We start from the raw sequence: 11720 nt of genomic DNA, 5'->3' as shown, positions 1-11720 counted from the left end.
GTCTTTACTGAGTTTTACTTGGGCCTACACATCAACCGAGGGAGTGTTTTCAGGGGATGCGGTTAATTTCGACTTACTGAAGTTTAAAATGAAAGCTTCTTATTTCAGTTGTGCTAAATTTAGTTTCATTTAGCAGTCGTCTTTTAGCGATTACTTATTTCACCGTAAGCCATAAATGGTGGATAATTTGTCTACTAGGGTTGCATGCTTCAACGATGATGGTAGCGTTCATTCGTTGGGTGATCACTGGTGATCTAAAATGTATCAACACAATTTGTCACATGTCGTTCGGGTTGGTAACCTTCGGCAGCCTGTACTGGCTGAAAGCTTGCGCGCGTGTTATCGGGAAGTCCAACCGGGAAAAACATGGAGATGGAATGTCCAATCTACTCAACCTTTCAAATGTTCTGTTTTTGATTGAAAACTTAATAATGATTTTAGTTTTCTATTTCTGTTCAAATTTCCCACACACACGGTACACTTTGCCAGTCACACTTTATGTGTGTATAACAAGCGCTGTAAGTTTTCTGATAAAAGCAGCAATTCCCATTTGTGGCCAGCACCAAAAGAACAGAATCAGAAAATAAAAAAAGGAAATAGGCTCAAAATATAAGCCGTAGCTAATCAATTCATGGCTAGAAGTAGCCTCTTTTTGACAACTGAAAGAGTGTGTCCTTATTGATAAAGATAGATCAAAACAAGCCACTCATTAGATACAAGACTCATTTTAAAACTTAAGTAAACTCACGTTCTTAAATAATTTGTCTGTTAATAAATAAAAAGATGCAACCGCTGTATGAAGGGTGCAAGAGTTGATTCGCAGTAGTTCTGGCTTGACTGAGAATTTGTACCTGTTTCAAGCAGTCTTTTAAGACGCGAAAACAACGTGGCAAGCATAAGGAAAAAACTACGGGGATATGGTTGTTTCCAGATCCCCGCCGATTTTTGCTCGCTCGCCTTTTCTCCCTTTTCTGTAAAAATAGTATATTAACATTTCATGTTTGTCACGCCAAATGAACCGTTGACATGAGAAATCATTTTGCTGCTGAGATAGAGGTGTTTCATTCAGTGGGGTAAGTTTACCGTTACTGACTTGCGTGCTTAGCAGTTTTTCTGATGGCTCATTACAAGGCTGGGGAAGCTCTGGTGGCTTTAATGCCCATATTTAGTAACGCTACTCAGCTCTGGTAACGTATTCTACGTCTTTAAAACTTTGTTAGCCAACTCACCACGTTTTTTCTGCCCTCGTGATACTTCATAATCCTTCTTCTATCCTCTGGGGAGCGTGAAGCGAGCATGTAGTCTTAGTTAGTAACCTGTAAGGCCTCTACAGGGTGAAATAGCAGATGGAAATAAAGTCTGAAGTCCCAGTTCTCAAATCCAGTCCAAACTCTAGATAGTAAAGCGAGCCTGCAGACAGCCAGTGAACGCACAAAATGGCGGACACGGTTCCATCTTTAGGCTACCCAAAATTTTCCTTAAGTGAACCGCGATTTGATCAAGTAGGTATAATTTTGCCAAATTTAGTTTAAAAAAAATCGCTTAATTTCAAAATCGCTTGATAATTGGTGGAATTAGATGAGTAATCTAGTATTTTTCTGCAACAATGCTCCTTAAAAAAGTACTTTTTGATGTTTACTTCTCTTAGAAAACCTATTTGGGACGATTAAAGCGCTGCCTTGATGTCACAGATCCTAGAACCTTGTTTGTCAGTGAGGTTTGTTTCTTTATAAATTGCTAAAATTCTAATTACTTTGGTTTTATAAACTGTATTGTGAATTGGCCACTGTAGAGAGGTAAAAAAGCTGACATTTCGAGCCTTACTCCTTGTTCAGAGCGGATTTGCTGCGATGAAGGGCTAAAGCTTGAAACATTAGCTTTGTAACCTCTCTACGGTGGCCAATGTATCTAAGTAACTCATCATCTTGTATGCCCCTGCCAATCAGTGCAGCCCCACGGTTTCTTTAGAAACTTACCCTCTTCACTTTATTGGTACAGATAGACTGATAAACAATTCTAGATCTAGAATCCATCGAGACTGTCGTTAGTCTAATAATTCAGTTAATAAGCAAAATAATTATCTCTTTACTCAGCCATATACCATTGGATTGTTTGATTGTGAGCTTGTTTGTATTTTAGAAAAAGCTTCAGGACTCAATACAGCTTTTGAAACAATTTGAAAATGGAACCTTACCTCAAGGAACAGTGGATAAGAAGGTAACTGATGCCAGTTTATAAATTATAATAGTAATCAAAGTTTAATCTTACTCACTTAATTACTATTACTATAAGGAACAGCGGATAAGAAGGTAACTGATGTCAGTTTATAAAATATGATGATGTGAGAAAGTATAACTGCATGATTTCAAAGGCTGGTACTGGATTTTTCTTAGGAGAGGGTGCACCACTAAGAAAGGACACAACTGATGGGTGACATTAACAACATTTTTGTAGAATACCAGTTATATAAGAAAGCTACAGGTCATCTCGGAGGGGAGGGGGGGGGGTTGAGTGGGTCAGGTTTTCATACAAGATGAATGTTACTAATCTTTTTGAGTTTGACATTACTCTTTAGACTACTCAGGATATCTGTATTGATCAGAAAACTTTTGCCAATTAGCTTAATATATCATTTGGGACCCAAAAATGTTACAGTGGTATTGACTTAATATTGCACAAAATTATTTTAAAAAACCAATTTGTTTTCTTTTTTTTTTGATATAAACAAAACGAAAGCTGTGGGAAGCAAGAAAAATTAAGGAGGTAAGTGTATTTTGAGATGAAAATGTAACTATGCTAAAAGGGCCTATGGACATTACCTTGGGTAACAATCTATTTTTATTATCAGTTTACCAATATTAAGACCTTAATTAGGTTACAAAGTATTTCCTTGTCTCTTCTTTAGGCCATCATACATCCTGATACAGGACAAAAGGTCTTCATGCCATTCAGAATGTCAGGTTTGTTGATACATATTTTGTTATTTACCTGGCAGGAGGTCTATATGGAAAAAAAGAACTGTTCTTAAGATAAATAAGAAGGCCAATGGAAATACTCCAAATCAAGGGCAACTTTTTTTCCCATGTCGACCAACATACACCAGTTGATAACCAGAAATGGTATAGAAAAAACTGTGAACTGTGGTCATATTGTCAAAGCAGGACCAGTTACGCGGTCATGATTAGCCAATCACATTTGAGGATTTAAGATTTTGGCCCTCTGAGATAGTTCAGGAAAAAAAAATTAATATATTTGTCTTAGATCTGAGATGCAGCTGGTGTGATTACAACCACTTATCTTATCGCTGCTCAGGTTTTTTATTTTCCTTCCTAGGTTATGTTCCCTTTGGAACAATCACAGTGAGTTGTATATTAGATCTGTTTCTAAAATATTTCTGTTCTGTCCACACTTAAAATGCATGAATAAGCACTCAGTTTATTTTAAAATAATTATGTAACTCTTAAATTCGTGTTTTATGATTTTCTATAACACATTAGGTTGTAGGAATGCTATTACCTGCACCATCACTGAAGACAGTTATATTTTGGCAGGTAGGTTTGTATATTGTATTCCCTCAAATAAGCACCCATGCTCTGACCGGCACCATCCCCCAAGACCATAATGTCAAACAAGTGCTCCTCTTGATTCAGTGTGCCCCCCTTCTCCTTCAAACAGTGTGGATACAATGAAAATCTTTTTCTATTGCCACTTTGTTTATAACTTTTTAAGCTTCAGCTACAGTGGAATCAGTTCAGGAGAGTAACAAGAGCCCATTTTGATGAGGCACCCTCCATCCAATAAACACGGTCCCTCCTTTTTCTAATTTCTCTTTAGGGTCTGTGAGCTTATTCAAGGAACAGCATTAAAAAATAATGAAACATTTTTCGGCAAGGAGAGGACAATTGTTAGTACAAATTGCAAGGGTGGAGTATGAGTTCTGGCAGAGTCATTAGGCTCTGTTCTTAAGCAGGACACTTACTCTCACGGCAATTTTTTCCCACCCAGGGGTGCAAATGGCACCAGGCTATAGCATGAAAGGTTTAGGAGTGTTGCTCTTCCCCGGATGGCACACTAGACCATTTCAAGTTACTCCACTTCCCCCCTCTCTACCACCATTTCATCAAGTTTCACTGACAGTTTTGTGGTACTCAGTTACACATATGGGTAAGGAGGGGTACTGCAAGAGGGATTAGGTTGGTTCCCCAGTCCCACACCTTGTTCACCCCCTTGGGGGGGCATGCAAGTGTAAATTGTTTTGCATAGGAAGTGGTTGAGCACAACCTGTCCAACCTGTCATGTTTGCTATGTAACCTTCTTTGAACATTAAATTTCTCGCAGTTTATGGTTACCAGTAAAACTCATAAAACTGTAAACACCAAGAATGTATTTCTGGATTCTTTTGCGCTACAAGGAAAAAGCCAATCAGGCTTGAGAAACCTGAACTGGAAACAGTGAAAGAAGTTAGTTGATGGTTTGATCAGTAAACTGACATGTGGGAACCAATTCAATGTGTTCACAGTTTTCTGCAAGTTTCACTGAAGTTATTGCAAATATTTTCAATTTTTTCTTCTTTTAAGGCTTTTGAAAATTGTTGCATGTTTCTTGTTTCAGTGGATGAACCAAAGTCACAATGCAGCGGTGAACTACTCCAACAGAAATGCAAGCAAGGTTAGAAATTATTTCTGTTTCTTAATTAATAATATACATGAAAATATTTCTCAGTTCTGATTGGTTAAGATGAATGCAGTTATCAGTTAATTAAGTGCAGAAGAGAGTTAATTCGGTGCAAAGAAAGAAACAAACCAGACATTCTGATTGGTCAGAATGATTGGTCAATGTCAATGTCAAGGTCAATGTCAAGGTCAATGTCAAGGTCAATGTCAAGGTCAATGTCAAGGTCAATGTCAAGGTCAATGTCACTTGCAGCTTTGAATAAATTATTTTTGCACGTGATGCGCACGCTTTTCTTCTGTGTAGTTATGAGAAGCTACCTCGTATTTTTTCTTGTATATTATTAATACATAATCACATGATTTTCTCTTGCAATTTGGAATAAATAATCATTGGAAATTTTTTCAAAGATCACAAATTGCACTCGCCCTACGGGCTCATGCAATTTTGTTAGTCTTTGAAAAAGTTTACTCGTGCTTATTTATTCCAATTTGCATTTGAAATCATGTGATTACCTATACAAAGAAAAAATAGTCATTGACCCTGTAACGCCCACCAGGGATTAATACGTAACTTCTCTCCAAAATATCCGCACAATATCTAACAATCAGGTAATGAGAATACTCAAACTTATCCGGTAGAAGTTGTTATCTTGATCTAACACCAAATTCTCATGACTAATTTACAAGGAAATATGTTGCAGGTAGAGGGGAGAATTCATAATCGCATCTTGGGCATTTAAAGGGTTAAGAAAAATTCATTTAATGTTTAAGTGAATAACCGTTTTAACTGCACACCAATTTTTGGAACTGGTTGACTAATTTGGTTTCTTTGTAATCTTTTATCTTTAGCCAACACCAACCAGCAGATTTTTGTTAAGTTATTTTGGAGCTGTCACTAGTGCGGTTACAATTGCGGTAAGTCAATTTAAAAATTATTTTATCAACACATGGCTGGCTACTAAACCTGGTTAGCTCAAATTGTTGATAAAACACAGTACATGTTTTGTGTAGGTCCTTTGCCTATAGAGCAGTATCTCTGTGGAACATGTTAGATAAAGACCCCAGAAACGTTACATCTGTAAAGGCCTTAAAGAAAGTCCTGAAACTTGCCATGAACAAATGATCGAGTGACAGTTAGAATTTAGAATTTAACAATAGCTTGTCAGATATAGTTAGCATTTATATTTGTAAATAGGTACTGAAAAACCCTTTTTTTTCTGGGAGTATTTATCATTAAAGTTTAAAGTTTACATTCAAGATCTCTATGAAAATCAGCAACGAAAATGATTACTCAGTTTTTCACTTTCTCCATTCAACTAAATGTTCAATCAAGAACAATACTGTGCAATTAGTATAAACTATTGAGTTATTTAGCGTTGACCTACAAATGTTTTTCCTCTAGCTTGGACTAACTACACTGGTTAAAAGAGCAAAGATTTCCAATCCGTCCATGAAAGCTTTACTTCAACGATTAGTAGCTTATCCGGCCACAGGTATTGTAGATTTAGTTGTGTGTGTATGTGTGTGCTGTGTGCGTGCGTGCGTGCGTGGGTACGCACGTGTGTGTGTGTGTGTGCGTGCGTGCGTGCGTGTTTTGTGCAGTCTTTTTACTTCTTGGGAGCTCGTTTGTTTCTTATTGCTTTACAGCAACTGCAAACATATGTAATGTTGTACTAATGCGAAACCACGAGCTTTTCACGGGAATCGAAGTAAAAGACAAAGATGGGAACGTGGTAGGAACGTCAAAACTAGCAGCTCGAAAGGTAAATCAGGAAGATGAATTTACATTCTTCAGTGCGAGTATACCCGTAATAGATTGCACTACTTTCCACCAGTTTACACGTTGGTTGCGTAACTTCCTTTGCTTATCGGTGTAATGTTTCTTTTGATTTCTCTTTTCCCATTTGTCACCAATGCTTTTTCTTTTTCTCTTCAGGCTGTTTTTGAAACAACTATAACTAGGATTCTTCTTCCTTTACCCGTCTTGGTTATTCCACCGTTTGTTATGCAGCTCTTGGAAAGGTAACATTTGGAATTTGATTTCAGTCGTAGCGATGTTTTTCTTGGTAACCCAAATGAATCCCCTTGTTTGTGCGAATAAGAAGGCATTTTTTATGCCATGCGTGTCTCCATATTCTGAATTTACCACAATACTTCCAATATATATATATAACTGAAAAATATATATATAACTGAAAAAAACAACAACTGCCAAACAAACAAACAACCAAACAGACTATCAAACAGAAAAAATTTCAGACCAAATTGCACTCTTCATTTAAATTACCGTCATCTAACGGGCGACAATACAACGGTTTAACGTCTGAGAATGTGCTGACATTGTGATGACACGGGAGGATTAGGTGGCTTGCTTTGAGGTTGTCAGAACCAAGTTCTCTCAGAAGAGTTATATTAAAAAAAGAAAAACACAATCTAGTAAGTCATGGAGTTTTAAAATTATAAAGCGTATTACTTTTTTGGTAAAGCTTAAAAAAAAATGGTAAATCGACTGGATACCCATACTTGAATAAGCTTTGTGTTCGAATAGTCTTGAGCCTTAAGAGTTTTCATTTTCCTTACTTTTGTTTCGTTAAGGGGTATCTATGAACATTTCAATTTTCTTTCGCTTACTTTGCGAGAGATAGGTTGTTTCTTATGTTTTCTTCAGCATTTTGCGCGAGAAATTTGCGTGCGAAAGGCCAGAATTGATCCTCTCGCCTATGCCCGACGTTTGACTGCTGTTTTACCAGTGATAACCCACTAGTTGTTGCTTTTCCCTTTGTTCTCAGGACCAAATTTATGTTATCACGTCCCAAACTTCATCTCCCCGTTCAAGCGCTGGTTTGCGTGGCAGCGTTTGGCTTTGGTCTTCCACTGGCCATTGCCTTGTTTCCTCAGACATCTGAGGTAAGAACATACGAACATTTCTACTGATACATAAACTATGTTCCAATCCTGTGACATGTTTAACCACGTTCTTTACTCGACGAGCGAGACAAAGAAAGAGAGGGAGTTCTCTTGTCCAAACCCAATTATTCCCGATAGCTGAATAACCTTCTCTTCGTGTCCTGTTTCCATAACTTTCCAGAATTCTACCAATCATCCGAGTGTTTTAAAAGATCAGGTCTTGTTAACACGAATAAAGTTCTCTGTGGCATTTTTGAAATACGGCTTTTTCGAGAAAGGTTGTCGGAAAAAGTACAAAAGTACGCGCGACAACCTCGAAAGGTAACCTGGGTCTACGGTAGTCAATGCATTTTCTCAGATTTCCCTGAAATCCTTATTAGATCAAGGAACCGTGACCTGAAAACTACCCACGATACCTTTCGGGGTTATCACGCACACGTTTACACTTTTTTTCCACGACAACCTTTCGAGAAACAGCTGTATTTCTTCCTAAATACGTGCGAATCTCAGACGACACTACCATGTACGTATTTTGGACCAATGAGGGCACACAGATTGCTCATATACGAAACTGATCTCGAAAGTTTGTTAATTTTAGATGAGTGTTATTTTATTTTTTAATTTTTGTATTAATGTTTTCTTTTCAGGTTTTGCCGTCCAAACTGGAGAGTGAAATTCAACAGAAGACAAAAGAGACAAAGCTTTACTACAACAAAGGACTCTGAAACAACTGTGAACACTTTGAAAGCAATCTGATGTCTTCGCCATTGAATTTATAATGTACTAGCCGAGATGATTTCATCAAAGTCTATTCTATTCTTTCTAAGTATTGAAAGCTGCTCAGAGAGCATCAATTTAATTAATTTTAAGAAAATGAATTGAATCATCCATGCAAAATGTATTTGTAATCGAATCGAGGGACGGAATTTTAGTGAATTTCAACTGATAGTTTTGTACAAGCAAAATGCGCTGTCAATTAACTGACAACTTTAAAGAACCAAGTACTGATTTGTCTTGGAACACGTATTCATTTGCTTTTGTTATATGTATTTTTTGAAATGGTTTTAACTGATGCAATGAAACAACTCTGTGGTGTTCCCGCAAAAAGATAGGATGTTTGAGATTCGATCTTAGGAATTTCCCAAAATCATGCGAACGAGACTCATGACGTAACTCCTCAGACCATCGTGAAACAATTTTGATTGGTTGTTGCTGAGTGCTTGGTTCACGACACTCAGTCGAAGAAGGTTGCAGATTCAACTTTCCAGAGAGAGCTTCTTTGTGAGCCAAAAATGATAATTTACAAGAACTGAAGTTTGCAGAACAACAGCAATTGTAGTTTATTCAATTCATTTTAACTCCTTCGTGCTAAACAACAAAAACTACTGAAATGAACTGAAAAAAAAATGCTTCAAAAGGAAATATGCAATTCATCAAAGCTGGAGAGCGATTTATTTCTAGGCCGAATATGGCGGCTCGAGATTTCGCGTCACCTCGTCAACGTGAAAAGCTAACAAGCTCATTGAGAATTCTCCAACGATGCAATATCAGTTCAGTTGAAACTCCCTCGGTACCAGGGACACGATGGTTGAACGCGCGTCCACCTCCTGTCGAGGTGATCTGGGAGAGCGATCTCGTCTATTCTGGTAAGGTCGCCTCCTTCTATCCCTCGAGTAATCCCGCTTAGAAAAAGAATGAGCACAGCTTCAGATCTTTATCGGCGCGCGATCCAGGTAATAATAAATCCATTTTCAAAGGAAGGAAGACATTTGTTCCTCTTTCCTTCCCGCTGCTTTTTCTTATTCACGAACTAGTATTTTAAAACAGATCAAGCGAGTATAGAGCACTTTTCAGTTAAGCGTCATTATGGTAACCCTCTCTTTGTTACTTTGCTCTGTGATTGGTCCTGAAAACTCGCGCCACTCTCTCGACCAATCAGATGCGATACTAAAACTTAGTCGCCCGCGTTTCCCGCTCTTCAGGCAGTTTGGTTGTTTTAACTTTGAATTTTGGTTGGCGTTGTAACTACTTTGGTTTTGGCTTTACGACACTTAATCAAAAAGCTCTCTTTTCCATAATTATCATCTAAGGAAGACATACCAGCTTTGTGCTTGATGGGTTACAGTCCTAGTCGAAAGGGATCAGGGATAATGCGGGTGACCCAACGAAATATTTAGGGAAATGTGAGAGGATGAAGGCTTTTTCTCAGCCACGTTATGCCGATCTCTGCTTCGGTTGGTTCCCGGTCAAAAGTATCGCACGTTGGTAAATTAACAAGCATAGTTTCGAAACTTGCAGGTGGCTAAGTAAGTAAGTAAGTAAGTAATTTTATTTAACTACATATCGCATATGAGCGATAGCTCGTTTAAATGCAAATATGGAAACGCACCCATTCCTCCCCAGGGGAGGACATCCATCACACAGTAATCTCGTGAATGGGAAATTAACGTCTCCTACCCCTAACCCTGCAGGAGACGGAGCCTCCATTTATTCCGGCGTCCCTATCCGAGAAGACTAGACTATCTAACCATTTCTTGATGTTATAGAAAGGTAGCATATTCTCAATTATTTTAAGACCTTGAGTGTTGGTCCGGCCGGGGCTCGAACCCTCGACCTCCCGCACAACAGTCCAGCGCTCTCTCCATAGAGCTAACTGGGAGGCTACCTTTTGTTACTGGTAATACTTACCGAAGGACCCCTGTTGTACTCGTCTTGAGAACTGTCAGAGTCGTTTTCCTCACAACAATCTTCATCTTCGGTGGCCCAAATATCTTCATCAGATGACGAGTCAGTTCCCCCCGATGTCTCTTGGGACTTTTTAGCATCTTTTCCTTGTTCTTTATCTCTTTTCCTTCCAGGCTTTTTATCATCAGATTTGTAAGATTTTCCTGGCTTTCTTTTAGCCGCGTCTTCGCTTGCAGTTGAATCAGAATCCTTTGAATCAACAAATTCAATCAATTCTTGTTAAATGCGACGATGCAAAGATCGAAGAGAGAAATCGAAGAAAAGGTTCACACACAATCAGTTGGTTCTGCAAGGCGGATGACGCTATCTTCTGGATAAATCTCTTTCCAGTGGATAGCACAGTACGTTTTGTTAAGACTTATCCGGCTAGATTGCAATTTAACCAAAAAGTGTTTAATTTACTTGAGTTGTGTGTTCGTTTGTCTCCCTTGTGGTTTTTGGGAATCGATTTAGAGCGAATCATGCGGTTTTTACCTCCTTCCCATCTCCCCACTTGTATCCTTTTGAAAAGGACAAATTGGAAAAGTGGAAGAAATTTGACCGAATATAAAGCAATGAATCGTCTTAGCGTTCACACTGCAGGCAGAGTCCCACGTAACTGAAGCGTGGTAAACTATTTCCTTAGCTAAATCCTAAACTCTTCGCTCTTTAAATGCAACTGTTTTCGCCATATAAGTCTTAAAATTCGCGTAACAATAAAATAGTACAGATGTACTCGAGTTTTTACCCTTGGACCCCAAGTAATCTCCGTTTGTGTGAAATGGTATCTTACCGGCACAATCTCGACAGTTTGAGTGGGTGGCGCGGTGAACGGGCCATCATGCACTTGATTAAAGTAATGTGTTCCGTCTGGTCCCACTGTAAAATCCACCATGTTATCATAAACAAGCAGTGGTGGGTTTTCTCCGCTTGCCTGAACCCAGTGTGGGTTGTAATAATAGTTCCCGCGATAGGAGTGATTCGGGGTGTAGCTCATTGTGAGTGAATGCTTGTTTTGAAAACAAGTCAGTTACAAGCGTATTCGCATAATTCAAATGCGTGGGTACGACATCACAATCGGCTTCGACCGCGCGGTTTTTATGCGCGAATAGCGCGCGCTTATCTCGCTACGCGCGCACACCTCGGATGCACGCGCAACTTGTTGAACGAAATGCTGCAACTTGTCGGTGCAAATTACGCGCGTCTGGTTGGCTGAAAACAAGAGCATTTCTATGTAGCACGAGTGCAAATTACGAATAGCTTGTTCTGACAAAATTTCGCCTGTCTCGACTTTTTGTGATGCTTTTTTTCATGTAAATTATTAATAAGTAACAACATAAGCATTTGTAATTGTTTTAAAGACTACAAATTGCAATTTAGTTGTCTTTGAAAAATTTTACCGGTGCTTATCAACAA

At 38.6% G+C, this 11720-nt stretch overlaps 2 protein-coding genes across 2 annotated transcripts; one reads left to right on the top strand and one right to left on the bottom strand.

Annotated features, from left to right (window-relative positions):
* Nucleotides 1-986: 986 nt before the first annotated feature.
* LOC111320991 (sideroflexin-5) lies at nucleotides 987-8665 on the top strand. Its single transcript, XM_022923745.2, has 14 exons — nucleotides 987-1502; nucleotides 1649-1717; nucleotides 2140-2217; nucleotides 2737-2763; nucleotides 2906-2960; nucleotides 3334-3359; nucleotides 3498-3551; nucleotides 4612-4668; nucleotides 5523-5588; nucleotides 6076-6166; nucleotides 6321-6436; nucleotides 6610-6695; nucleotides 7463-7580; nucleotides 8228-8665. The coding sequence occupies exons 1-14, from the start codon at nucleotides 1437-1439 to the stop codon at nucleotides 8303-8305; spliced, it is 987 nt and encodes a 328-aa protein (XP_022779480.1). The 5' UTR covers nucleotides 987-1436; the 3' UTR covers nucleotides 8306-8665.
* Nucleotides 8666-8890: 225 nt separating this feature from the next.
* LOC111320992 (uncharacterized) lies at nucleotides 8891-11358 on the bottom strand. The gene is made up of 3 exons (XM_022923746.2): nucleotides 11098-11358; nucleotides 10269-10514; nucleotides 8891-9262 (listed from the first exon to the last, which is right to left on the bottom strand). Exons 1-3 carry the CDS (start codon nucleotides 11299-11301, stop codon nucleotides 9128-9130), a joined length of 585 nt encoding a protein of 194 aa, XP_022779481.2. The 5' UTR covers nucleotides 11302-11358; the 3' UTR covers nucleotides 8891-9127.
* Nucleotides 11359-11720: the final 362 nt, after the last annotated feature.

The sequence above is a fragment of the Stylophora pistillata genome, chromosome 1, assembly GCF_964205215.1.
Source record: "Stylophora pistillata chromosome 1, jaStyPist1.2, whole genome shotgun sequence".
Taxonomy (NCBI): domain Eukaryota; kingdom Metazoa; phylum Cnidaria; class Anthozoa; order Scleractinia; family Pocilloporidae; genus Stylophora; species Stylophora pistillata.
This window is presented reverse-complemented; position numbering and strand designations above follow the sequence as displayed.